The 25708-nt window shown below is 62.4% G+C and overlaps 5 protein-coding genes across 11 annotated transcripts in view; 4 read left to right on the top strand and 1 right to left on the bottom strand.

The window, feature by feature from the left end:
- The window catches only part of BCAT2 (branched chain amino acid transaminase 2), an 11792-nt gene extending 10003 nt beyond the window's left edge, over positions 1–1789 (top strand). For all 4 annotated transcript variants that reach the window (XM_074308142.1, XM_074308144.1, XM_074308143.1 and 1 more), the window contains 6 exons: positions 10–173; positions 398–540; positions 805–890; positions 983–1123; positions 1221–1295; positions 1409–1789. In XM_074308142.1, the coding sequence (XP_074164243.1) occupies positions 10–173; positions 398–540; positions 805–890; positions 983–1123; positions 1221–1295; positions 1409–1447 (648 nt within the window). In that variant the 3' untranslated portion in view covers positions 1448–1789. The remainder of the gene's footprint in view (positions 1–9; positions 174–397; positions 541–804; positions 891–982; positions 1124–1220; positions 1296–1408) is intronic.
- A 100-nt stretch (positions 1790–1889) lies between these two features.
- On the bottom strand, positions 1890–3533 carry FGF21 (fibroblast growth factor 21). The gene is made up of 3 exons (XM_074308145.1): positions 3036–3533; positions 2858–2961; positions 1890–2296 (listed from the first exon to the last, which is right to left on the bottom strand). The coding sequence occupies exons 1-3, from the start codon at positions 3259–3261 to the stop codon at positions 2018–2020; spliced, it is 609 nt and encodes a 202-aa protein (XP_074164246.1). The 5' UTR covers positions 3262–3533; the 3' UTR covers positions 1890–2017.
- A 2699-nt stretch (positions 3534–6232) lies between these two features.
- Positions 6233–8442, top strand: FUT1 (fucosyltransferase 1 (H blood group)). The gene has a single exon (XM_074307394.1). It carries the CDS (start codon positions 6589–6591, stop codon positions 7681–7683), a length of 1095 nt encoding a protein of 364 aa, XP_074163495.1. The 5' UTR covers positions 6233–6588; the 3' UTR covers positions 7684–8442.
- Positions 8443–9056: 614 nt separating this feature from the next.
- On the top strand, positions 9057–12699 carry IZUMO1 (izumo sperm-oocyte fusion 1). 4 transcript variants are annotated; one of them, XM_074308136.1, is made up of 10 exons: positions 9057–9341; positions 9818–10135; positions 10227–10301; positions 10386–10472; positions 10832–10852; positions 10992–11072; positions 11162–11262; positions 11474–11630; positions 12009–12285; positions 12503–12699. In XM_074308136.1, the coding sequence occupies exons 1-10, from the start codon at positions 9308–9310 to the stop codon at positions 12681–12683; spliced, it is 1332 nt and encodes a 443-aa protein (XP_074164237.1). In that variant the 5' UTR covers positions 9057–9307; the 3' UTR covers positions 12684–12699. The 4 variants fall into 4 exon arrangements, 3 of the variants coding, with proteins under 3 accessions (XP_074164237.1, XP_074164238.1, XP_074164240.1); XR_012488841.1 differs by having other exon boundaries at positions 9073–9341; positions 11870–12285; XM_074308137.1 differs by having other exon boundaries at positions 9088–9341; positions 11516–11630.
- A 75-nt stretch (positions 12700–12774) lies between these two features.
- Positions 12775–25663, top strand: RASIP1 (Ras interacting protein 1). Its single transcript, XM_074308134.1, is given in 13 exon segments — positions 12775–13104; positions 13205–13344; positions 15104–15353; positions 15355–15820; positions 17184–17572; positions 19356–20000; positions 21910–21947; positions 22054–22205; positions 22516–22631; positions 23544–23787; positions 23882–24054; positions 24734–24881; positions 25254–25663. Coding segments are annotated over 12 exon segments (2958 nt in total). The 5' UTR covers positions 12775–13104; positions 13205–13207; the 3' UTR covers positions 25454–25663.
- The last annotated feature ends 45 nt before the right edge of the window (positions 25664–25708 follow it).

Here is a 25708-nt window from a genome sequence, read left to right as displayed (position 1 = left end):
GTCCCCAAGGCGTGCCTGGGCGTCCACCCCCCCATGAAAGCTCTGCTCTACGTCATCCTGTGCCCCGTGGGCTCCTATTTCCCCGGGGACGCCCTCGCACCCGTGTCGTTACTGGCCGACCCCCGCTACATCCGATCCTGGGCCGGCGGGGTTGGCGACTGCAAGCTGGGCGGGTGAGCACAAGCCCCTCTGCCCAGCCCGTCCTTCCCCCCGTGGGTCACGGGCAAGCTGGGGGCCGTGGACGGCGGGTGCCAGTTCGGCCCTGAGTGGGGGACGGCCGGGGACGGGATGCCCGTTGGGGGAGAGGGAGGGGGTCCCCCTGGGGCCTGCGGGAGAGGCTGAGGTCCGGGACGGATGGCGGCTCTCTGAGCCCTGACACCGCCTCCCCACCCGGCAGGAACTACGGGCCCACGGTGCTCGTGCAGCAGGCCGCCCTCCAGGAGGGCTGCGAGCAAGTGCTGTGGCTTTATGGGCCGGACCACCAGCTCACCGAGATAGGGACCATGAACGTCTTCATCTTCTGGATCCGCAAAGATGGCGGTGAGCGGCCCGCAGGCTTCCCGGCCGGCACCGGCCGGCAGGCTTCCTGGGGCCTCCCAGCCCCCCCCCTTTACTTCTGTCACGCTGGAGGTTCCAAGCTGCCTCCCTCCTAACCTCCGCGGCCCAAGGGAGGCTTCCCAAGGAGAGGCTGCTCCTGGAGTGGGCAGAGCTGCTTTCAGGGGGTGGGGGCAGGGGCAGGGGGAGGTGGCTGATGCAGACCCCAGGGTGGTGACTGAGGCGCGTTTATCGCTCCCCTCCCCCCAGTGCTGGAGCTAGTGACCCCCCCACTGGACGGCATCATCCTCCCCGGGGTGACCCGGCAGAGCCTGCTGGACCTGTCCCGGACGTGGGTGAGTGGGGGGCTGCGGGCCCGTCTCTGCCCCCCTCTGTGTCCCCCGCTGTCCCTGCACCCCCCGACGGCCCCCCTCTCCATCCTCCGCAGGCAGAGTTCCGAGTGTCCGAGCGGAAGGTGTGCATGGCAGAGCTGGTCCTGGCCCTCCGGGAGGGGCGGGTACGAGAGGTCTTTGGCTCGGGCACGGCCTGCCAGGTGTGCCCCGTGCACAGCGTCCTGTACCAGGGTGAGGTAAGGCCCCGCCCGAGCAGGGCGGCAGAGAGCAGCTGGGCCCCCCGCCCCAGGGGCCCGGCGGCTTTTCTCAGTCAGGATTCCTCCCCTTCCTTAGCACCTTCACATTCCCACCATGGAGAATGGGCCCAAGCTCATCCACAAGTTCCAGAAGGCTCTGAGTGACATCCAGGTAGGTGCTGGGCCCCAGGGGGCCTGGGCTGTCGACAGCCCCTCCCCCCCAGCGCCAGGGCTCTCTGGGAGCTCTGACCGCTGCCTCACGTGGACCCTTGCTCTCTTCCCCAGTATGGAGATGGCAGCCACGAGTGGATGTTCCCCGTGTGAGCTGGCGGGGGCCCCTCCTTCGGGCCCTCCCCGCTTCTGGTCTCCGGACACTTGTCCCTCCCTGCCTCCTCCCCCCTCCTCAGCCAAAGACTCCAAGTGCAATATCCTCCTCCAGGCGGGGGGGCCGGGACGCCTGGGTCCCCGCGGCCCCGAGCCGAGCTACACTCCCAAAGCCATAGTGGTCAGCGTCCAGGCGCCTGGCCCGGCTCCCCACGCCCAGGGAGCGCCACACTCCGTTCCCCAGCACCTTCCCCGCAAGCAGCTGGGGCCCCCAGCCCCCGAAGCCCAGGTTGCAGTTAATTTTTTTCCTGCATTTTCCAAATAAAAAGCCAAAGGATAAAAGACTGTCTTGTTTTGGGCCCTTCCATCAGGCCCCCCTCCATCAGGTACCCTTCAGACTGCTCCCCTTGGGAAGCCCAAAAAGTGCCCCCACCCCATCTGCTCCTGAGATATTGCGCTTTATTGCTCAAAAGACTAACTAGAAAAGGGACATAAATAAGGCTTGAGGTGCCCAGCCCTCGGAATAAATAGTGGCCAGGGCCCGCCCGGGCTGGGGTGAGGGCAGCGGCCTCAGGAGGAGAAGCTGGGGCTTCGGCCCTGCGAGCCCCCCACCATGCTCAGGGGGTCCGCTGAGCCCACATCTGGGGGCTCGGGACCCCGCGCCCAGGGTGGCTCAGGGCCGGGCAGCTGGTCGCCGGGGAGCGGCAGGAAGCGAGAAGGTCCGGGCGGGCCCAGGGCGGCCTTGGGGGGCAGGCGGAGGGTCCTCCCGTGTACCTCGGACTCGTACACGTTGTAGCCGTCTCCCAGCAGGCGCTCCCGAAAGTTGCAGGCAGAAGGGTCGTAGTGTATCTGGGGCGAGGGGGCAGAGTGTGGTCAGTGAGGGGCGGTGCCCCCGGGGCAGCCCTCGCCACTGGGGCACCCAGGACAGCTGGGACAGGGGGCGGGGAGGTGGTGGCTGAAGCTGAGGAGCCCCAGGAGGAGAGGCGATTGCAGAAAGAGGGGCCGCCCTCGGGTCACTGAGTGAGCTTGGCCCAGCAGCCGGACTCGCCCTCCTCCGGCCCTGACTGCTTTGGGGACCTCCAGGCCCTTCACGGTGTAGCCCGACATTCTCTAGTTGCCCCCTGGCCTTTCCCATATCCAGCCTTCCTGTCTGGGGTGCACCCGCTCATCTCTGATGTCCTTCAAGCCCAACTCAAGTGTTCTGCCAAACTCCCTAGAAATGGTGGGATATTTGGGGGTCCCCTAGAAAGTCCTGGCAGTCTCGCCTCGGCTTTGCGTCCCCAGTGCCTGATGGACAGTAGGTGCTGAAAGGGGGTGAAGGCAGAAGGAGCCAGGAAAGGGATGGGACTCAAAGTACAGTTGGGATCGAGCTGGGACTCGGCGGCGAAGAGTTGGGGCCCGGGGCCTCACCGCTCCGTACAGCTCCCCGTTGGGCCTCATGCACAGAAACCGAGAGCTGTGGACGGCCAGGATTCGGACGACGCCCGGCTTCACGGCCTTCAGCTCCAGGAGACCTGGGGGAGGGGAGGGTGAGGGGCCCTGCGGGGTACCGGGGCCCATGCCCAGCCCTCGGGCCCCCCGCACTCACTGTTGGGACTCCTCCGCGCCGCCGCCCGGACTGTGCCGTCGGACCCCAGCTCCACGTGGGCTTCGGCCTCCTGGCCCACGTCGGTGTAGAGGTGCCGGAGGCGGACCTGCCCCCCAAACAGGAGCATGGGGCTGGAATCGGGGAGGGGGTGGCCCGAGGCCCTGCAGGCCAGGAGCAAGGACAGCAGAGGGGCCAGGTACCAGGGAGCTCGCTCCCTCGGGCCCATTGCAGACACGGTGGAAGGGAGAACCGAGGGCCTCCGGCCTGAGGACGGCGTCAGACCTCGCTGGGCCCAGATGCTCAGGAGCCCGGCAGCCTCGGCCCCAGAGCTTGGGCTCTCACCTGCTGGGGTCTTTGTGCGCCAAGGCCTGGCAGGAGGGATGAGCGGGGGGAGGCCAGAGAGGCTGGGGAAGCTGGGAAGGCCAAGGGGACCGGAGTCCAGAAGACCAGCTCCCTGGGGCTCTGGAGTCCAGGCTGGGTCTGGTTCCTCCCCTCTCTTTCTCTGGATTTCCTGTGGCTGCTCTGGGAAGGCCCCAGGGGCTTATACCCATGTCCAGGCCCTCCGCCCACCTCTGGTCACCTGCTATCTTCATGAAACTTGACCCATTTGGCCGGCATCAGCTCTTCCACCGTGGCGCAGTCACCACCCCACAGGGATGATGCAACCGGGAGGGGGGGCAGGAAGCGCGGCAACGGCCCTGCGAGCTCAGACGCCCAGTGCCCTGAAAGGGGAACGCAGACCCCTTGAGACTGGGGGTCCTGACGGCTGGGGCCTGGAGGCCTGGAAGCCCAGAGTCTCTGAGAAAGGCAGACGAGCTCCAGACACAAGGTGTCTGAAGGGAGGGGCCCAGACACTGAGGTCCGTGAGAAGGGGGGCCGGTGCGCCAAGAAATCGGGGCTTAGCGGCTGGCTGTGGAATAAGTGGGATCCAGGGGCCTGAATCTGGGAAAGCAGAGACCTGGATCCACAGATCCTTGGACACCTGGGTCCTCAAGAGGAGGAGGGTCTGGACATGTCCATCTCTAAGAGGGAGGGGCCTGAGCAGTAAGGGACCTGTTCTCGTGCCCACAAAAAGGCAGGGGCCCACAAAACTGGGTCCTCGGGGAGGAGGGGCCTGGGCCTCTGCTTCCCCAGCTTGTGGAGCCTGTTCCTGGGGAAGGAGGGGACAAGGTGCAGGGATGGGGAAGGTCTCTCCGAGCCGGGTTCAGAGCTGCAAGCCCGGGCCCCTGCGGGCCTGGCCAGACGAGGACAACCCACGAATCGGAGGCCGCCTCCCCGCCTCCTGATGCAATAGCCACATTTCTTTCATTGGGGATTTTTCCCAGAGCAAAATCCCCAGGCTGACCCTTGACTCTGGGGCTCTGGGAAGGGTCAGGACTAGGGCCTGGGAACAAGAAGAAGCAAGTGAGGCCATTTGGGGCTCCTAAAGCTATGGTGGGCTTGAGGAGGTAGAGGGGAGTCCGGGGTGCCTTCAAACTCCTTGACATCCTTCTGAGGGCTTGGGGGAGGGGAAGAGGCTGGAAACTCAGATGCCAGAGTGACTAGAGCCCCTGGACCCTTCAGAAAGGGGGGAGGGGAGGGTACTGGGCATTGGATTGCGGGGGAAGGCAGGTGGGCTCCATGGGTCCCTGGGGAAAGAGCTGGTTCCTAAGGGGCCAGTGTTGCAACAGTGACCATCGTGGGTGCCGGACGTCAGATCCGGGATGCATTTGATCCTTAATCTGAAGGAAAGGAACCAAGGACCTAGCACCGGGACGCCCCAGGGGACGGATGGGAGAGGGAAAGGTCACCTGGGACTTGGGACAGAGGCTGCATCTGGGGAATGGGAGGCTGTAAACGGGGCCCAGAGCACGACTTGGAGCCTTGAGCACCTGACAAGAGATAGGGGCAGGACCGCCTTCAGAAAAACAGCTGAAATTGAGAATTCGAAATCTTAGAAAAATCAGTGGTGAAAGCTCACAAGCGGGGCAGCCAGGGCGCGCAGTGGGTAGAGCCCCAGCCCTGACCTCAGGAGGCCCTGAGCTCAAATGTGACCTCAGACACTTAACGAGCTGTGTGACCCTGGGCAAGTCACTTAACCCCAAATGCTTCAGGGATGGAGAGAAGGAAAAAGGAAGGGAGGAAGGGAGGGAGGAGGGGAGTTAAAGAAAGGAAGAGAAAGAGAAAGACAAAAAGGAAGGATGGAGGGAAGGAGGAAGGAAGGGAGGGAAAGAAAGGAAGATAGAGAAGGAAGGGAAGAAAAAGGGAGGGAGGGAGGAAAGAAGGAAGGAAGGGGGGGAGGGGAAGGGAAGGCTAGCAGCAGGCAACATTGGGCGGCCCCGGTGCACACCGGCGTCCCTGCAGCTGCTCCAGGTTCCCTGAAAGCCGCTGACTAGTACTAGCACAGCGGGGGAGGGGCCTGGAAGGCGCTCTTCCCTCCCCCTCCCCACCCCCACTCCTCCCAGCCAGGGCCAGGGGTCGCATCCATCTGTTCCCGTGGCCGGCCCTCCCGGGAAGCGCCGCTCTCGCCGCTCCGGCCCAGAAGCCCTCGCGGGGTCACTGACCGCCCTGGCCGTGAGCCCCGCTGGCCGAAGGGCAGGGACGCTTCCAGAACCGGGGGCCGGCTCCCAGGGCCAACAAGCCGCCGCCAGGGGGCGCCGCGGCGCGCTGAGCGGGAGGGGGTCGGCTTTGACTGCTCCCCCCTCCACCTCCCAGAGCGCTCTGGAGCGCCCTGCAGCCCCCCCCCCCCCAGGGTCGCCACTGCTGGGTGTGACACTTCAAACCCAGGCCTTAGGAGGCTCCTTGGGGCCAGTGTTGGGAGGCTGGATGGGGGGGCGGGGAGAGGTGATTGGGGACCCCTGGGCTGGGGGGCCAGAGCCCCAGATGTGGTGGTAACTTTGCCCAGGGGCTGGCATACAGTGGGCGCCTCATGTTTATTAAACGATGGGATCCATGGATGGGGGAAAGCCAAAGCCGGGGTCCTTCTAGGACTGGGGGTACCCCTCTTCTCGCAGACAAATGATGTAATCATGTGACACTCGTTCATGCTCATCCCTGCCCTCCCAAACTGGAGGAACCAGTTCTTTGAACCCTAACACAGCTCCCCCAGCCCTTCCCCGCTCCCCCACCTTGGCCTGAGGGTGGGCTCTGGGGTCCCTGCCCCTCCCTCCTCCTCCCTGTGGCTGGAAGTGTCCAGGATTGAGGGATGGAGACGGGGGCGGCACCCCAAGACTCCCAGTGGGGCGTGGGTGCGCTGGGCTGGGCCCCTGAGGGACTGAGGGCTTGGGCAAGGCAGCAGAGCTCCGCTAATTGCTTGGCAACCAAGGGATGAGGTTGCTGTAAAGGGGAGGAGGAGCTGGGCGCCGGGAGCTCGGCCTCCCCATCCCTTCCTGCGGCCAGAGACAGCGGAGCCCAGGAGAGAGCTGCCTGTGACTGCCCCCCGGGAAGCGGTGCCCCCGGCCCGGAGCCCAGGTGAGTCAGCCCGGGGCCCAGGGCCCAGCTCCGCGGCCTCCGCTCTCCCCGTCCGAGGCAGCACGGCCCCCTGGGCCCCGGCTCCTGCCTGCTCTCCCCAGCCATGTGGCTCCCATCGCGCCGGCAGCTGTGCTGGGTCTTCGTGGGGGCCTCGCTCCTCTCCGCCGCCTCCTTCCTGCTGCACCTCTGGAGGGGCAGCCTCTCCCCCAGGTGGGTTTTCTCCACTCTGTGCGAGCAGCAGTGTCCCGGCCTGACCCGAGTGGCCTTCTTCTGCCTGCCGGGGACCCCTCCAGCTGCCAACGGTTCCTCCGCTCCCCCCCGGCCCAAAGCCGGCCGCCAGCCGGGCATGTGGACCATCCAGCCGGAGGGGCGCTTCGGGAACCAGATGGGCCAGTACGCCACCCTGTACGCCCTGGCCAGGCTGAACGGGAAGCAGGCCTTCATCCTGCCCGACATGCACGCCACCCTGGCCCCGGTCTTCAAGCTGACGCTCCCGGTGCTGGACGCCACAGCGGCCTCCCGGGTGCCCTGGAGCCTCTACCCTCTCCGAGACTGGATGGCCGAGGAGTACGGCCGCCTGGGGGATCGGGACGAGCTGCGGTTCACGGGCTTCCCCTGCTCCTGGACCTTCTACCACCACCTGCGGGCCGAGATCAGCCGGGAGTTCTCCCTGCACCAGCACGTCCGAGAAGACGCCCAGGCTTTCCTGCACTGGGTGCGCCACAGCCGGGGCGGCGGCAGGAACCTGGTCTTCGTGGGGGTCCACGTCCGCAGGGGCGACTACGTGAAGGTGATGCCCAAGCACTGGCGGGGCGTGGTGGCCGACGCGGCCTACCTGGAGCGGGCCCTGGACTGGTTCCGGGCCCGCTACCCGGACGTGGTTTTTGTGGTGACCAGCAACGGGATGGAGTGGTGCCGAGAGCACATCAGCCCCTCCAAGGGAGACGTGGTGTTCGCCGGCGACGGAGACGAGGCGGCTCCTGGCTCGGACTTCGCGCTGCTGACTCAGTGCAACCACACGGTCATGACCATCGGCACCTTTGGGTACTGGGCCGCCTACCTGGCCGCGGGGGAGACCATCTACCTGGCCAACTACACCCTCCCCGACTCCCAGTTCCTGAAGGTGTTCAAGCCCCAGGCTGCCTTCCTGCCCGAGTGGATGGGCATCCCCGCAGACCTCTCCCCGCTCCTGCACTGACTGGGCTGCGACTTTTCCCCGCTGTGGAGCCGCTCGCAGTAACAGAACCGGCATCTCAGCGGGAGGACAGAGAGCTCACCTGCGGGTTCTGGGCCGCCCTCGGTCACGGCCTCCGGGGATGGACCAGGGCTTGCTGCCCCCAGACTTGGGATGGCTTTGTCTTCCCCCAGGGAGAGACGCCCAAAGCCTGGCAAGCCCTTGCTCCCTTGCTGGATGCTCATGTTTATCAATTCTAAGAGCACTGAGCTGTAGGAGACTTGGGTGCCCATCCTGGCCCGCGGTGACCTCGGTGAAGGGCTGCCTCGGCTTGATCCTCAGTTTCCTTATTTTGCAAAATGTAGGTACATTGTTGAAGTCCTTCCAGGAAGAGCCGCTGACTGTGGGACGGAGCCATAAGAGCTGCCAACTCCCACACCTCACCTCCCGTTCCCTTTTACGGAGGGGAAAACCAAGGCCAGAAGAGCCGGGGAGGGGCTGGCTAGTCCTAGCAAGCAACACAGAGACTCTGGACTAGACCTGGGGCCTTCTCAGGCCTGTCACTGCCTCAGTTTTCCCACCTACGCCAGGGGAAAGAAGAAGGGAACCAGAGTATAGAAGCCAGCCTCAGACTGTTCTACTTGGGCCTAAAAGATCGGGGGAGAGAGAGGAGTGGTCAGCTTCCTGGATTCATCTCCGGGACTTAAATATTAGGAAACATTGTATTTAACAACAACAACAACAAAAAAAAAAATCGATTAAAAAAAATCCTTCTTTGTAGAACTTTCTAGACTTTATTTTTTTGGGGGTCGGGGGCGTTGTGATGGGGGGAGGGGGGCCAGAGTCAAGGAAGCTGGCCCCTCAACCTCACTCTTTCCAAAGTTGTCTGAGCCCCAGAGGCTCCTGGGAGTTAAGGGTCCAGCCACCTCCAAGGAGACCTGCGCAGGAGAACTGGAAATTCTAGTATTTGTGAGTGCGGGGGCTCAAAGGCTCTGCCTCGTCTGCACTCCCATTCTCTCGGGCCCCAGTGCCCCGCCCGCTCCGGTCCCCTCCCCATGTCCGCCCCTCTGGGACCTCCCCAGCACCCTCCGGTTCTGCTCCGGCGCTCCTAGTCCTAATGGGGAACGCACTGCACGGGATAGACTGCATCTCCCAGAAGCTCCCTAGGTTCGGGGTTCTCTCGGTCAAGGAAGCAACTGTCCCAGGGCTTGCTGGGAGTCGTAGTCCTGGGGCCGCGCTGCCCTCTCCGGTTGCAATGGGGCGTGGGAGGAGAGGAGCTTGACCCGCTCGGGTGTTTCCCACGACTTCCAGTCTCAGTCCGGGATTCCACGACCTATGAGTCACAGAGAGGCGCCCCTGCCCACCCCCTAGGGGGCCCACCAATCAGCGTCCGATAGAACGGGGGCGGGGAGCGGCGTCTGAGGTCCGTGGAGAAGGGAACGGTCCACATGGCCGTTGTCTGACCGGCCCGCACTCCCGGAGCTCGATTAGGGCTTAGAGATTCTTTACAGCAGCTCGCCGACGAAAAGCGGACCGGTCTGGGATAACCTCTCCCCTAGCGTTCCTGGAAGGTGTGGGACTACACTTCCCAGCAGCGCCCAGGGAGCGGTGGCCTTCCAGAACCAGTGTGTGTGAGGCGCGGTGACTTATGGGTGATGTAGTTAAGGCGGCGCGCCTGCAAGGTGGGTGGTGGCCTTCTGGACCCTAGAACTAGACAGGTCGCTCCAACCGCTCCCTCCCTCTAGGCAATCCCCCTCGAGGACCTTCCTCCGGTCCTTCCCAGGGGCGAGGAAGGGAGGAGCTAGGTGGAAATAGGGCAAACCCCGCCCCCGAGTAACACCCCCGCCTCCCATTTTACTGTGCTTTGGGATCTTTCCGTGTTTGAGGATCACTTCCCAAAGGCTCAGGGGGAGGGCCTTCAACAATGCCTAGTCTAATACCTCCAAGAATCTCGCAGATGAGGAAACTGAGGATCCAGACAGAGAAAGGGCTCGTTATATTAAGGGGAACCCCCTCGGTTGGAGGCGCTTCCATTTTAGGCTCCTTTGAGATTTTTCACACTCTCGGGGGCCCCCAACGTTACATGGTTTCAAATGGCAGTTAGAGCTTGGGGGTCCCGCGGGGCTCCCAGATCAGGGTTTTTGACCATTGCCTTTAGGGACGCGCCCGGAGGAGCCCCGTTGGGGACCCCCTGGGGCTGTGCTGAGTTTCAGCCGCAGGGGCCGTCTCCTCAGCTCTGCGTTGCCCCTGGGATTCGTGGTCTTGGGCCTGGCCCTGAGCTCGCGCCGAGCCTGGGGATGCCTTCTCTGCGATCCCGCAGTGGTGGCGGGCCTGCGAGATCTGGAGCAGGACTACCTGCCCAGCCACTTGGACGTGGACCCCAAAGTTCTGCAGATTTTCGTGAGCCGGCTGGAGGAGACCGTGCGCCAGTTCATCGACTTACCATTTAACCCGGATTCCTACCAGGGCCTCATAGGTAACAGCAGCTCCCGCCGTCCCGGGCCGCCCCGCGCTCACTCCGCGGACTGGGCGGCGCCGGGACCGTTCGCCTTCCTCCCCTGCTACAGATGAGCCCACGCTGAGCAAAGTTTCCTGGGACTTCCTGAAGGAGCTGAAGCGAATCAGGGACAGCAACCTGAAAGGTGGGCCGTGATTGGGGCTCCGGGCGTCGGGGAGAAGGGGGCGTCGGGGAACGCACCGACCGTGCTCCTCTGCCCCCCCCCCAGACAGTTTCCTGTTGAAGGAGCTCACCTGGACGCTGCATATGCAGAAGGAGAATTTTGCCCGCATGGTCGCGGAATTCCAGAGGGAAAGTGAGGAAGGGTCTTGGAGGGCCTGTCCCCTCCCCCCTCGGGCAGCACGGGGGCGTTTGCCCCGAGCCTGTAGCCAGACCCTAGGAGAGCTCCGAGCTCTTCGCTCCGACGCTCTCCGTGGAACCCAACTCTTTCGAGAAATCCCTCCCCACCCCCTCCCCACGCGATGTCCTTCGCATCATCCCCCCTGCGCCCTTTGCGCGACTCTCCTTCTGGGGGTCCGGGTTCTGGCTCCAGCCCCACTCCCTCAGTGACCTCGGTGGCAGCCCCCGGGAGGAGTTGGGTCGCCTCCCTTTCGGGGACCCAGGCGCATGCGCCCTCGCTTCTTGGCTAAAATCCGGGTTTCTTCTTCCCCACAGGTTTTTGTCCTAACAAATGCGGTGAGCGCCCGGCCCTCCCCTCCCCTCCCCGGCCAGTCCCAGGGCTCCCTCCACGTCTCGGGGGCTGGGGACACCTCCGGGCCAGCCTCTTCCCAACACCCCGCCCGCTCCCGGCCCTTACCTGTCCCCGCCCTCGCAGGTCTCATGATGCAGACCCTCATCTGGTGCTTTGGATGCGAGAAACAGGTGCACACCTGTCTCAAGTCTTTCGACTGCGGGGGTGAGCCGAGGCCGGGGGCCGGGCCGGGGGCCGAGGCGGGGGCGGGGCCTCGCCGCCGGCGCGGGGCTCACGGCCCCTCCTCTCCGCAGAACAATACGTGCGGGTGCCCGAGAACGGGGACATGGTCTTGGACTGTGAGCTGAGCTGGCATAAAGCGGCCGAGGGGCTCACGGACTACCAGTTCTACCGGGTACTTGGGCGAGACACTCTGGGCCCCGGGGACCCCGGCGGGGGACCCCGCTACCCTAGAGGGGATCTTCCTCCGGGACTTGAAGGGAGCCCTCTTGGTCCGGGCGGGATCCATGGCGTCCGTCTGGGGCCCCGTGGAACGCTAGGCCGGCCCGGGCGGCCCGGCCCGCCGCCGTGACCCTCGCGTGTCCATCCCCCGGGGCTGGGGCCAGGTCTGGCCAAACAACTCGCAAATCCTCATGAACCGCGGCCAGGACCCGGTCCTCACCAAGCCCATGGTGTCCCTGGAAGACGAGGGCGTCTATCGCTGCATCCTGGGCACGGTCCGCGAGCGGAACCCCGCCACCATCATCACCTACCACGTTACGGGTCAGCCTTCTTTCTCCCGGACCCACCTACAAGTACCACCCGGGGCGGGGCCTCGCAAGCCCGGCTAGGGGATGGGGCAGGCCACGCGCTGGGGGCGGGCCCTGAGCGGGCTGGGAGGGCCAGTCCCCGGGGGGCGGGGCCTGCGCGCCTGGGCCCCGGTCTGGCTCCTCCTCTCCGACCCTCCCCGCAGTGATTTCGGGAGAAGAGGAAGATCCCTAATCTTCCGATTCTGGTCAAAGGCCGAATACTAGGCCCAGTCCGAGTACTGAGACCAGTGTACACCTGAATCCGGTTGGGGGTCCGAGTCTAGCCCCCACCCCGATCGGACCACGCCGAGCAGTCAGTGGACTCTCCATGGTCACAAGCCCCGCCCCACAGTTGACCCGGAGTCCGGCAGGGAAGAACTGTTCACTCGGACTTCGACTTCGGTTCCGAAGAAGACGTTGGCGACGACTATAAAATTACCCGCGTTTGAGCCCGGCTTTGGGGCCGAGGCCGACTCCGAGACCGGCTCGGAGGCTGATCTCGGGCCGTGCGCGGGGCAGGGAGATATCTTCGTGGACTCAGGCCAGAACGCCGCCAGAATCCTGAACATCACCCTCATCGGGCTAGTGGCTGGTGGGGCGGCAGCGGTACTGGGGAGCCTGGCGCTGACGTGAGCACTGGGCACGGCCCGAGCCGCTAGTTACTAGTCAGGCCGGGCCAGAGCCGGAGGCCTGGAGACTTAAGGGGCGGCGCCACCAGGGAGGGAGGGGAGGGAAGGGCCAGGGTCCGACGGCCACCACAGCACAGACCAGGGATTTGGCGGTGGGGGAGGGAAGGGTTTCACGGTGCCTCTCCAGCTGCCTGACCCTCTGCGGCCTCCCTTCCAGCCTCTATTGCGCCCGCAAGGCGGGTCTCAGCCTGGCCGGGCCAGGGAAACAAAGTCAAGTCATGAGCCATAGTCAGTATTCCGGGATGGATCCTTCAGCTCCGGCGTCCGCAAGTTCGGTGCAGTCCGTGCAGCCCGTGCCGTCCGTGCAGCCCGTGCAGCCCTTACCCGTCAGTCAATAAAAATGTCTGCTCTTTCGCTGTGTCTGTGACTCAGTCCAACAATTCAGGGCTAGGAAGGGCCTCGCGGATCCTCGAGGGCGCGGACCAGGGTTCCAGAGTGGAAAGTGACCCGGTCACTTTCGTTCCTGAGGGAGGTGCTGTCGGGCCTTGGGCGGCTGGGGCCCCACATGGGGCGGAAATTGGAGAAAGCGGCCAAGCGCTGGGGGGCGCTGGACGCCCGGGTCGTGCCCGTCCTAGTCGCGCGTCGCTCCCCTCCCCCCTCCCCGCCCCTGACAGGACGCCCCCTCCCCGCTCTTCCTGCTCGGCTTCCTCTCGCCTTTTCCTGTCCCGTTCCCACCCAGAGCCAGGAGCACCAGGATCCAGGCGGCAGCAGGAGCCAAGCCTCACCTCGGGAGCCACGGGCCGCGGCCTCGGGAGGAGGGTGAGTCCCTGTGCTCAGGGCCTCCAGCTCCTCGGGACCGCGGGTCCTCCCCAGATGCCGTGTCCCGCCTGAGAGTCCGGACCGTCTTCTATCCCCGCAGGAGATGCTGTCGGGCGAGCGGAAGGAGAGCGGGAGCCCCCGCTTTGGGAAGCTCCATCTCCCCGCCGGCCTCTGGATCAACTCCCCGCGGAAGCAGCTGGCGAAGCTGGGGCGCCGCTGGCCCAGCGCGGCCTCGGTGAAGTGAGTGCGAGCCCTCTGCAGGGAGTCCCCACCCCCTCGTTAGCTTTCCTGGGATCCGGGCAGTTGGAGATCGGAGACCCCACCCCTTCCCTGAGGGAGTTAGAGAAACCCAGACCGTGGGGGGGGGCTGCTGAGCCCCTCCCAGGGAGCCCAAGTCCTCTTTTTCTCAGCGTCCCAGAGGTCCGTCACTCAACTCCCACAGATAAGGAGCCTCAAAGTTTCCTTTTCCACAAGTGTCAGGGCCCCCAGAAGCGCACCCCCATGCTTCAGCGTGTCTGAAATCCCCCTTAACCCTCCCCCACCCCCACTCCCAATGTCTCATGAGTTTCCCTCTATTTTTTTTTTTTTTTTTTTTTTTTGGTCTGGATCTCCCCCTTCCTTTTCTGTCTCTGCTTCTCTCCTTCCCCTTCTGTTTGTCTCTCTCCTCCCTCCCTGTGCCTGTGTATGTCCCCCCCTTTTTCTCCTGTTTCTGTCTCTCCTCTCTCCTCCTCCCCTCTACATCCCCCTTCCCCCCTCTTCCTTCCTCATCCATCGTCTCCCTCCCCCTCCCCTTGACGTTCTCTCTTTCTCTGTCTTTATCTCCCCCGTCTTTATCTCCCACCTCTGTCTTTGTTCCCCCTCCTCTATCTCTCTCTACTTTTAACTCCCTCCTTTCTCCTCTATCTCTCTCTGCCTTTAACTCCCTCTTTCTCCTCTATCTCTACCTTTAACTCCCTCTTTCTCCTCTATCTCTACCTTTAACTCCCTCCTTTCTCCTCTATCTCTACCTTTAACTCCCTCCTTTCTCCTCTATCTCTGCCTTTAACTCCCTCTTTCTCCTCTATCTCTGCCTTTAACTCCCTCTTTCTCCTCTATCTCTACCTTTAACTCCCTCCTTTCTCCTCTATCTCTGCCTTTAACTCCCTCTTTCTCCTCTATCTCTGCCTTTAACTCCCTCTTTCTCCTCTATCTCTGCCTTTAACTCCCTCTTTCTCCTCTATCTCTGCCTTTAACTCCCTCTTTCTCCTCTATCTCTACCTTTAACTCCCTCCTTTCTCCTCTATCTCTGCCTTTAACTCCCTCTTTCTCCTCTATCTCTACCTTTAACTCCCTCCTTTCTCCTCTATCTCTGCCTTTAACTCCCTCCTTTCTCCTCTATCTCTCCTCCTTTCTCCTCTATCTCTCTCTACCTTTAACTCCCTCCTTTCTCCTCTATCTCTACCTTTAACTCCCTCCTTTCTCCTCTATCTCTGCCTTTAACTCTCTTTATCTCTCTCTGTCTTTATCTCCCTCCTCTTTCTCGTCTATCTCTGTCTGTCTTTATCTCCCCCCCTCCTCTCCTCCTGTCTCTCACTTTCTCCTCCCTTCTCTCCCCTCCTCTATTTCCCTCGCGTCTTCTTCTCTCTTTCCTCCCTCTCTTCCTCCCTGCCCCCGTCCATCTCTGTCTGTCCCTCCCTCCTCATCTCCATCTCTGTCTGTCTCTTCCTCCCTCCTCATCTCCATCTCTGTCTGTCTCTCCCTCCCTCCTCATCTTCATCTCTTCATCTCTTTCCCTCCGTCCCCGTCCCTCTTTGTCTCGCTACTTCGCGGCTCTGCGCGTCTTTCCCCTTGGTCCTCTGTCACTGTCGGGAGGTTCTGGCCCTCCTCCTTCCCCTCCTCCCCCTCCCTCTCATCTCCCCCGTCTCCTCCCCCCCTCCTCCCCCTCCTCCCCCTCCTCCCTCCTGGCTCCTCCCGCCGCTCTCTCCGGCCGCGTCTGTCCCGGCACCCCCGGCCTCTGCAGGTCCTCCTCCTCGGACACGGGCAGCCGCAGCAGTGACCCCGCCCCAGCCCCCTCAAGTCATTCGGGCCCGGAGCTGCGCCGCGTAGGGGCCGTGAAGGCAGCAGGGGGCGCCTCGGGGAGCCGAGCCCGGCGCATCTCCCAGCTGTTCCGGGGCCCAGCCGCGGGGACCGGGGGCGGGGGCGGGGCGGGCCCCGGGGCCGGAGCCCAGCGCTGGGCCAGCGAGAAGAAGCTCCCGGAGTTGGGGGGGGGCCGTGGTCCCCGAGCCCTTGCAGAACTCGTGGGGCCTACCGGGCTTCGGCGGCCCCAGCCCGGCCCCCGGCGTGCTGAAGATCTTTGGCTGCGGCCTGGCCTCCGGCACCAATTATAAGAGCGTCTTGGCCACGCCCCGCTCCACCGCCCGGGAGCTGGTGGCGGCCGCCCTCGAGCGCTACGGGCTGGCGACCGGCGGGCTGCCCGGAGGCGGCGGCGAAGGCGTCCCGGGGGGAGGAGCCGAGGCCTTCGCTCTGTGCGATGCGCTGGGCAGGCCGCCCGCGGCCTCCGGAGGAGCTGGGGAGTGGAGGGCGGAGCACGTGCGTGTCTTGGGCGATTCCGAGCGCCCCCTGCTGGTACAGGAGCTGTGGCGCCCGCGGCCCGGCTGGGGTCGGCGCTTCGAACTTCGCGGGCGGGAGGAGGCGCGCAGGCTGGAGGAGGAAGGCCCGGCTGCGGCGCAGGAGGATGGTGAGGGCGGGGCTGCCCCCGGTCGGGTAGTTTGCTCACCCCACGGGTGCGGGGTCCTCGGATCTTTGTCCTGTCCCCTCCCTCCCCCGCCCCGGACCCCGAGTCTCTCTGGCTCCTTCTCCTCCCGTGGGAGAGGGGTCCTCCGAGTCTCTGTCCCTCCAAAGTCACGGATGCCCGGCCTCTCCGCCTCTCTGTCCCGGGTCTAACCGGTGCCCGCGGGGCGCCTCTCCGGGTCTCTCCGGCTCTCCCTGTCTGCGTCCCCATTGCTCTCGCTATCTCTGCCGGGTCTCTGTCTCTGTCTCTGCCCGGGTCTCTGTCTCTGTCTCTGCCCAGGTCTCTCCGTCTCTGTCCGGGTCTCTGTCTCTGTCTCTGCCTAGGTCTCTCCGTCTCTGCCCGGGTCTCTGACTCTGTCTCCGCCTGGGTCTCTGTCTCCGTCTCTGCCCGGGTCTCTGTCTCCGTCTCTGCCCGGGTCTCTGTCTCCGTCTCTGCCCAGGTCTCTCCGTCTCTGTCCGGGTCTCTGTCTCTGTCTCTGTCCGGGTCTCTGTCTCTGTCTCTGCCCGGGTCTCTGTCTCCGTCTCTGCCTAGGTCTCTCTGTCTCCGCCGGGTCTCTGTCTCTGTCTCTGCCCGGGTCTCTGTCTCCGTCTGTGGCTAGGTCTCTCCGTCTCTGTCCGGGTCTCTGTCTCTGTCTCTGCCTAGGTCTCTCCGTCTCTGCCCGGGTCTCTGACTCTGTCTCCGCCTGGGTCTCTGTCTCCGTCTCTGCCCGGGTCTCTGTCTCCGTCTCTGCCCGGGTCTCTGTCTCCGTCTCTGCCCAGGTCTCTCCGTCTCTGTCCGGGTCTCTGTCTCTGTCTCTGTCCGGGTCTCTGTCTCTGTCTCTGCCCGGGTCTCTGTCTCCGTCTCTGCCTAGGTCTCTCTGTCTCCGCCGGGTCTCTGTCTCTGTCTCTGCCCGGGTCTCTGTCTCCGTCTGTGGCTAGGTCTCTCCGTCTCTGCCCGGGTCTCTGTCTCCGTCTCTGCCTAGGTCTCTCCGTCTCTGCCCGGGTCTCTGTCTCTGTCTCTGCCTAGGTCTCTCCGTCTCTGCCCGGGTCTCTGTCTCTGTCTCTGTCCGGGTCTCTGTCTCTGTCTCTGCCCGGGTCTCTGTCTCCGTCTCTGCCTAGGTCTCTCTGTCTCTGCCCGGGTCTCTGTCTCCGTCTCTGCCTAGGTCTCTCTGTCTCTGCCCGGGTCTCTGTCTCCGTCTCTGCCTAGGTCTCTCTGTCTCTGCCCGGGTCTCTGTCTCTGTCTCTGTCCGGGTCTCTGTCTCTGTCTCTGCCCGGGTCTCTGTCTCCGTCTCTGACCGGAGTGCATCTTTCTTGGCGTCCGCGCCCTGCAGGCCTGGGGGGCCCGTCGTGGAGGTCCCAGAAGAGCCGCTCGCGGGCATTATCGGGGCCCGGCTCGGGGCCGGGGCCCGGGCCGGCTCCCAGCGCGGCGTCGGGCTCGGGCTCGGGCCCCAAAGAGCGCTCCGAGAACCTGTCCCTGCGGCGCAGCGTGTCCGAGCTGAGCCTCCAGGGCCGCCGCCGGAGGCAGCAGGAGCGGCGGCAGCAGGCGCTCAGCTTGGCTCCGGGGCCGGGGGAGCCCGGCTCGCCCTCGCCCGCCTCGGCCCCGGCCCAGTCCGACTCCTTGGACGCCGCCGCCGACTGGGACCAGCTGGTGCAGTGTCTCATCCAGCCGCCCTCCAGCCGCCCCTACTTCCTCATGCTGAAGGGCTACCGAGAGGCACAGGTGAGGCCGCCCGACGGCCGGGCTGCGGCTCCCAGAAGGCGCGGAGGCCGTCGCTGGCGGGGGCGGCCTTGGCGGGAGGAGGAGGGCTGCCACGATCGGCGCAGAGCACAGAATGGGCTCAGGGAGCCCGGCTTACTGCCAAGGCTGAGCCGCGTCGATAGAGCTGTTTATGATTTTGGGGGGCGGGGGAGAGTCCACTTAGGGAAGGAAAGCCTGGGGGGGGCGCTCGGGAACCAATAAGCTCTGCTCCAGGTCCTGGAATGAAGAGTTGGTGGAGGAGGAAGAGGGGAAGAGTGAGAAAGGACAAGCAGGAGGGAGAGGGGAAGAGGAGGAGGGAGAGGGGAAGAGGAGGAGGGAGAAGGGAAGAGTGAGAAAGGACAAGGAGGAGGGAGAGGGGAAGAGGAGGAGGGAGAGGGGAAGAGTGAGAAAGGACAAGGAGGAGGGAGAGGGGAAGAGGAGGAGGGAGAGGGGAAGAGGAGGAGGGAGAAGGGAAGAGTGAGAAAGGACAAGGAGGAGGGAGAGGGGAAGAGGAGGAGGGAGAGGGGAAGAGTGAGAAAGGACAAGGAGGAGGGAGAGGGGAAGAGGAGGAGGGAGAGGGGAAGAGGAGGAGGGAGAAGGGAAGAGTGAGAAAGGACAAGGAGGAGGGAGAGGGGAAGAGGAGGAGGGAGAGGGGAAGAGTGAGAAAGGACAAGGAGGAGGGAGAGGGGAAGAGGAGGAGGGAGAGGGGAAGAGGAGGAGGGAGAAGGGAAGAGTGAGAAAGGACAAGGAGGAGGGAGAGGGGAAGAGGAGGAGGGAGAGGGGAAGAGTGAGAAAGGACAAGGAGGAGGGAGAGGGGAAGAGGAGGAGGGAGAGGGGAAGAGTGAGAAAGGACAAGGAGGAGGGAGAGGGGAAGAGGAGGAGGGAGAGGGGAAGAGGAGGAGGGAGAAGGGAAGAGTGAGAGAGGACAAGGAGGAGGGAGAGGGGAAGAGGAGGAGGGAGAGGGGAAGAGTGAGAAAGGACAAGGAGGAGGGAGAGGGGAAGAGGAGGAGGGAGAGGGGAAGAGGAGAAGGGAGAGGGGAAGAGGAGGAGGGAGAGGGGAAGAGTGAGAAAGGACGAGGAGGAGGGAGAGGGGAAGAGGAGGAGGGAGAGGGGAAGAGTGAGAAAGGACGAGTAGGAGGGAGAGGGGAAGAGGAGGAGGGAGAGGGGAAGAGTGAGAAGGACAAGGAGGAGGGAAAGGGGAAGAAGAGGAGGGAGAGGGGAAGAGGAGGAGAGAGAGGGGAAGAGTGAGAAAGGACGAGGAGGAGGGAGAAGGGAAGAGGAGGAGGGAGAGGGGAAGAGTGAGAAAGGACAAGGAGGAGGGAGAGGGGAAGAGGAGGAGGGAGAGGGGAAGAGGAGGAGGGAGAGGGGAAGAGTGAGAAAGGACGAGGAGGAGGGAGAGGGGAAGAGGAGGAGGGAGAGGGGAAGAGGAGGAGGGAGAGGGGAAGAGGAGGAGGGAGAGGGGAAGAGGAGGAGGGAGAGGGGAAGAGGAGGAGGGAGAGGGGAAGAGGAGGAGAGAGAGGGGAAGAGTGAGAAAGGACAAGGAGGAGGGAGAGGGGAAGAGTGAGAAAGGACGAGGAGGAGGGAGAGGGGAAGAGGAGGAGGGAGAGGGGAAGAGGAGGAGGGAGAGGGGAAGAGGAGGAGAGAGAGGGGAAGAGTGAGAAAGGACAAGGAGGAGGGAGAGAGGAGAGGAAGGAGTCGGAGGAGCAGCGGCAGGATCTATCAGCATTTCTCTTGCTAACTGTGCGGTTCCTTCCCATTTCTCCAGGAGTTCGTGGTGTATGTGATGACCCGGGAGCAGCACGTATTCGGGCAGGGTGGGGGGAGCTCGGGAGCCCGAGGAGGGCAGGCCCCCCATGTGGACACCTTCCTGAACGCGCCCGACATCCTGGCCCGCCACTGCACAGTGCGCGCGGGAGCCGAGGGTCCGGCCCACGTGCGCCCGGCTCGAGGGGCCGCTGTCACCCATAACGGGGGGCAACTACTGCGAGAAGCCGAGCTGAGGCCCGGCGACCTTCTGGGGCTGGGCGAACACTTCCTTTTTCTTTACAAAGACCCCCGAGTGTCCGAGGCCGCTCGGCCTCCCTGGCTCCCCGCGCGGCCCCTGGCTGCCCCGCCAGGCCCGGGCTGGGCCTTCTGCTGCCGCCTCTGCGGGCGAGGGCTGCAGGAGCAGGGAGAGGCCCTGGCTGCCTACCTGGATGGTAGAGAGCCCATCCTGCGCTTTAGGCCCAAGGAGGAGGAGGCGCTCCTGGGGGAGATCGTGCGGGCCGCGGGGACCGGGACGCAGCTGCCTGCCCTGGGCCCGGCCACTCTGCTCGCCATGTGTGTGGAGCATTCCGCCAGAGAGCTGGAGCTCGGCCATCTGCCCCGCCTGTTGGGCCGTCTGGCTCGCCTAGTCAAGGAGGCTGTCTGGGTGAGGCATCCTGGGGGGCTCTCCCAGGGAGGGCACCTGGAGTTGGGGAGGCAGCTCAGTCCCGGGCCTGGGGCACAACTTCCGTGGTTGGAATCTACTCATGGGAGAAGCCAGACTTTCCTGTCTTAGACGCATTTGACATTGACTCAGAGTTTAGAAGTTGATCTCATCCTAAATTTGTACATGAAACAAAGACCCAGCTGCAGCTTTAAAACTTCAGGGACAGTGACCCCTTGACTTCTCAAAAAAACCCATCCTACATCGGGATTGGGGCAAGGACTTAGAGCTGCCCATATGGCCCTTTTCTCCAACTCCCATCCCGTGCTCAATGGTTCTGCCTTTTGGTCCAAATAAGTAAATCAAGGAGGCAGCTAGGTGACGCAGTGAACAGAGCACCAGCCCTGAATTCAGGAGGACCCGCGTTCAAATTTGTTCTCAGACACTTAATACTTCCTGGCTGTGTGACCCTGGGCAAGTCACTTAACCCCAGCCTTAGAAAAGGAAAAAAATAAAAATAAATAAGTCAAGTCTCAGAGAATCATGGATTTAGGAGTAGTTCCTCAAGGGAACTCTTGGAATCTCCCATTAACCTTGTAATCTTGAACTCTTAGAGTCTTAGACTCAGAATTTGGTTTTTTGTTTTGTTTTGTTTTTTTCACTAAATCTTGAACTTCTAGAAATTTAAATCCTAAGAATTATAAATTCAGAATCTTGAATTCAGACTGTGGATTTGAACTTACACAATCTTGGACTTTTAGAACTCTTTGAAACTTGCATTCTTAGACCCTTAAACTCAGAATCTTAGATGTAGGTAGAACCACGGGCTCAGAATCTTGAACTCTTAAAATCTTAGACACAAAACTTCTTTCATAATCTCAGACTCATAGAATTTGGGACTTGAGTTCTTGGTTTCACAAAATCTTGAACTCAGGACATCTTGAATTTGGAATGTCAGAATCTGATAGAATCTAGGATACTGTAGAACTTTGCATCTTGAACTGCTGGACCTTAAGACACATAATTTTGGACTCAAAATACAGACACAGAATCTGGAACTTTTAGATTCTTCTGAAAGGCATAGAATTTTGAGCTCAAATAGTTACCATTTAGCTAGGCTTCTAAGCTTGCAAAATGCTTTACGTGTATCTGATGTGAGCTTCATGAATGGACCACCTAGCTGCCTTGAAATCTAAGAACTGCATTGGATCTTAAACTTCAAATTTCAGGCATGTTGAACCTTGAACATAGATTCCCAAACTCTTCGAATTTGGTACTTTTGTACTCATAATTTTGAGCTCAGAGTATGATAGAATGGTGGACTTTCAGGTTATTTCTTAAATTAAATTTTATTTCATTTTCAGTTTCAAATTCTCTCCCTCCCGTCCTCTGCCTTCCCCTCAGTCCCCAATTGGAAAAGCAAGAAAGACAAAACCTGTTACAAACATGTATAGTCAAGCAAAAAAAAAATCCCCACATTGGCTTTATGGGATCTTGAACGTTGGGATTATGTTGATCATAATTTGGGGCTCAGAGGATCTTGGAAACTGGATCTTATCCCATTTTAGAATTTTAGAATCTTGGATACGTAGAACTCTGGAATTACAGAATCTTGATTCTTTGAGTCTTAGACACAATGCCAAGTTCTGAGACACTCGCAGCTTTGATTTAAAACCTTGATTTTATAAGCTGTGGTTTTTTAGAACCCCAATAATATCAAAACCCAAATGGCCTTTACAAGCCACCTATTATCACCCCTCATTTTACCCAAATTCAAAGGCCTGGCAAATCTCCGACCACACTTCCCGATGCCCTGCTCTTTGTATATGGAAAAGAGAACATTCATCATTGCGGTTCTGATCTCCGGCTGCCCTGGCCTGACCACTTTGCTTTGTCTTTTTGCTCCCCTCAGGAGAAGATCAAGGAAATTGGAGACCGGCAACCAGAAAAGTAAGGGAGACCCCTTGGTCAGGGTTGGGGGCCTCTAGCATTAGGATCCAGCCGGGGGGGGGGCGCTGATCTTGGTCACCTCAGGGCTACTCGGGTTTCCCCCCAGTCAGCCAGAAGGGACTCTAGAGGCACCGCTCAGCATCGATGAAGTGGCAGCTGAGCTCCGACCCCTGATGTCGTGGATGGCCAACACTACGGAGCTGCTCAGCTATGTGCAGGAGAAGGTGTTGGACATGGAAAAAGAGGCTGACCAGGAGGGTGAGCTGAGACTGGGTGTCCTGGGCCTCCAAGGGATTGGAGTCCCTGTGGGGACGGCTGGAGAGACCCGGGCATTTGGCCGGGCAGTGTGCCCTATGTCTTAGGGACTGGGATATCCCGGCCCTAGGTATGAGCTAGCCTGGGTCTTCCATCTCTCAGGGATAGGTGTTTATTGCCCATGGCCACCCCTACAGGGATCTGGACCATCAGCAGGCCCACTCCGCCCCCATCTTTTGCCCTCCTCCTTTGTCCCAGCCCTTTCACCATCAGTGGGTGGCAATGGGGACCCTAGCTCTTTCTCCTACCCCAGGCCTGTCCTCGGACCCCCAGCTCTGCAGTGACCTTGAGCTGTGTGATGAGGCCATGGCAGTGCTTGACGAGGTCATCATGTGCACCTTCCAGCAGTCAGTCTACTACCTCACCAAGGTGGGTTCAGCCCCCACTTCCTGCCCTGTGATGCCCGTACTCGCAGCTTCAGGGCCCGGAGCCCTGCCCTCACTTGAGCCATGAATGCTGACCTCACTCCCTGCCTGTGACCTCCCTTCTTACCTGATGACCTCCCAACCTCCAGCTTGGCCCCCACTTTCTGCCCTGTGAGCTTCGCCACCCACCCTCACCCCTACCGCCAGCTCTGCCCCAACTTCCTGCTGCTCTGTCCTCACTTCCTGGTGGTCTGAGGGTCCTGGGGCTGAGCAGACCTCATCCCCTCCTGTGTTTTTTGGCCCATCCTGTGGATATCATTCAACAGCCTGACCCTCCAGGGCCTCCCTTCCTGTGACTGCATGGCCCTCCGCTCTGCCTTTTATGCCGGCTTCCCTTAGGTCATTTCCTGTCCCTGGACTTCACTCGCTGCTGCTGCGTCCTGGCTTCCTTAAATTGATGCTGACCTCGCTTCCTGTCACCAGCAGACGAGGGGGCCCGGGAGCCTGGTTGGGGTGCTGGGGGCTCTGGGGTCAGGCCCCTTTCTGCGTCTTCCTGCTGGGTCCTAGGAATGGGGGTTCTGGCTCCCGCCCCAGCCGGGATGGCCATTCCAACTCTGAATCAGCTTCCTGTTCCCGATGAAGTGGCCATCCCATTTCCTCTGGGGCTCTGTCTCCAAGAGCAGCTTCCTCACCCTTCTCTCCTCCTTAGTTCTCTTTCCCTTTTGGAGGCGGCCCAGATGGCGGCCCGTCCCTCTCTGGATCTGCTTCCCCCTGGGTTTAGACCCGGCTGTAAACCCCTCATCCCGCCCAGGTCCTTGGGCGCCAGGGCAGCTTTCTTCCTGGACCTAATTCTGAGAGCCTTCCGCTAGCTGCTGGCCGGGATTCTGACCGTCTTCCTCTGCCCCCTTGTGTTCAGACGCTGTACTCCACGCTGCCGGCCCTTCTGGACAGCAACCCTTTCACGGCCGGGGCCGAGCTTCCAGGGCCCGGGGCCGAGCTGGCCGCCATGCCCCCGGGGTTGAGGCCCACCTTGGAGGTGTTCCAGACGGCCTTGGAACTGACCCGCCAGTGTGAGCTGCACGCGGACCTCGTGTCCCAGACCTTCGGCTACCTGTTTTTCTTCTCCAACGCGTCCTTGTTGAACTCCTTAATGGAGAGGGGTGAGCACGAGTGGGGGGGCTGCAAGGCCAGGACGGAGGGTCCCCGGGCTGGCCGCCCCTCTCTGAGGCTCACTGACCCGCTCCCCCTCTGCAGGGCAGGGCCGTCCCTTCTACCAGTGGTCTCGGGCAGTGCAGATCCGGACCAATCTGGACCTTGTTCTGGACTGGCTTCAGGGCGCTGGGCTGGGGGACATCGCCACCGAGTTCTTCCGAAAGCTTTCCATGGCTGTCAACCTGCTGTGTGTGCCCAGAACTTCCCTGCTCAAGGTGACCAACTGGCGCCCCCAAAGGGACAGACGGGGAGACAGCTGGGCGGGCGGGCAGAGGCCCTGGGAGCCATGAGTCCTCAGCAGCCAGCATCACTAGCGACTAGGGCAGAAGGAAGAGGCTTGCCTCCCCTCACACGGGGAAAGGACACGGTGGGGGCGGGGCCGGGAGGGGGATGGGGAAAGGCTGGGGGGGGGAGCTTTAAGAGACAGAAGGCGAGGATTCCCGGGAGAAATCCTGGGGCAGCCGGGGAGGGGCGTGGCAGAGAGAGGGGACTGGAGCGCAGAGGCCGCCGGGGCGGAGGCTGCTCCGCTTTAGAGCCCCAGGCATTCGAGCCGGGGGCAGGAGGCCTCCCACCCTTGTCAGAGGAAGGAGGGGGGCCGGGCAGGACAGATGTGGAGAGACCCTTGGTTCAGGACCATTGGCTCGGAGGGGCTGGAGCCCCCGGGGAAGTGCCCGGAAGGCGGCGGCCTGCACTTGGAAAGGCAGGAGCCCAAACCCCGACTGACCCCCAGAACCCCGATGGGTTGGGGCAAATCTCTTAACCTTTGACCTCGGGGAGCCTGTTGCCTCAGTCACTTGAAGGAGGCTATCCCTCGGGGGCTCCATCCCTCGGGGGCTCCATCCCTCGGGGCTTCCCCTCCCCCAAACGCCCCATTTCCCTGCCCTGCTCTCTTAGGCCTCCTGGAGCAGTCTTCGGACGGAGCACCCAACCTTGAGCCCCGCCCAGCTCCACCACGTGCTCAGCCACTACCAGCTGGGCCCGGGCCGCGGTCCTCCCCCGGCCTGGGAGCCACCACCTGCCGAGCTGGAAGCTATGGACACGGGTGAGGCGTTCCCTCCGCAGCCCCGCCCGGGGCCCGTGTGCTCAGCTGCAAAATGAGCGAGCTGGGCTAGCGGCCCCGACGGTCCTTGCGGCTGCCTAACCACGCTCCTCTGATCCCCTTCCCCAGCTCCCAAGCCGCCCGGGTGTTCCATTAACTAGACTCGCAGGTCGGAATTAAGTGTCTGGCCACAAAAGAGTACTACGGATTCCGCCATGCCTCGCGGTCGCAGGGGCTGCTGGGAGTCGTAGTTTTCTTGGCAGACGGAGGGAGCGGGCTGGGGGCGGAGGAAAGAGGAGAGCGTTTGCCCAGCTCCTCAATCCCTTTAGGGATCGGCGCTTCGCTCTGACAATCCCTCCCCATCCCTTCCTCCAGGCGACATCTTCGAGAGCTTCTCTTCGCACCCTCCTCTGATCCTGCCGCTGGGTGGCTCGCGCCTGCGCCTCTCTGGGCCTGTTACGGATGATTCCTTGCACGCCGAACTGCGCAGGCTCCGCCGCTTGCTCTGGGACCTGGAGCAGAAAGAGCTGCCGGCCAATCAGCGCCACGCACTCCCCGTGGCCTCGTCACCGTGATTGGGCGTCTGCGCTCGGGGCTTGCCGGGAATTATAGTTCCTTTCACCCTGCCCCTTCCCCAGCCTCCTTAGTTCCCGGTTCTAAGCCTGGAAAGAACACGTGGGGGAGTTCCCGGGCCTGCCGGGAGTTGAAGTTCTCGGGCCTTCTCAGGGGTGCCGTAAATTTGGGGGGGGGGAGAGAAATAAAGGAATTCGGAGTTTGGAGTCCAAGCGTGTTCTCCTGAGTGAGGGAAGTGTCTCGAGGGCTCTCAGGCG

The sequence above is a fragment of the Sminthopsis crassicaudata genome, chromosome 3 (assembly GCF_048593235.1).
Source record: "Sminthopsis crassicaudata isolate SCR6 chromosome 3, ASM4859323v1, whole genome shotgun sequence".
Classification (NCBI taxonomy): Eukaryota; Metazoa; Chordata; class Mammalia; order Dasyuromorphia; family Dasyuridae; genus Sminthopsis; species Sminthopsis crassicaudata.
The sequence above is the reverse complement of the archived record's forward strand: the minus strand, read 5'-3'. Positions and strand labels throughout refer to the sequence as shown.

Excerpts from the sequence above, each read along its gene's own strand:
- FGF21 (XM_074308145.1), bottom strand. The coding sequence starts at position 3,261 with ATGGGCCCGAGGGAGCGAGCTCCCTGGTACCTGGCCCCTCTGCTGTCC. Across the intron at positions 2,962-3,035 it reads GGCGCGGAGGAGTCCCAACA|GTCTCCTGGAGCTGAAGGCC; the intron begins GTGAGTGCGGGG and ends CCCCTCCCCCAG. Across the intron at positions 2,297-2,857 it reads ACGGGGAGCTGTACGGAGCG|ATACACTACGACCCTTCTGC; the intron begins GTGAGGCCCCGG and ends CCCTCGCCCCAG.
- FUT1 (XM_074307394.1), top strand. The coding sequence starts at position 6,589 with ATGTGGCTCCCATCGCGCCGGCAGCTGTGCTGGGTCTTCGTGGGGGCC.
- IZUMO1 (XM_074308136.1), top strand. The coding sequence starts at position 9,308 with ATGGGTGATGTAGTTAAGGCGGCGCGCCTGCAAG. Across the intron at positions 10,136-10,226 it reads TTCCTACCAGGGCCTCATAG|ATGAGCCCACGCTGAGCAAA; the intron begins GTAACAGCAGCT and ends CCCCTGCTACAG. Across the intron at positions 11,263-11,473 it reads CGGACTACCAGTTCTACCGG|GTCTGGCCAAACAACTCGCA; the intron begins GTACTTGGGCGA and ends GGCTGGGGCCAG.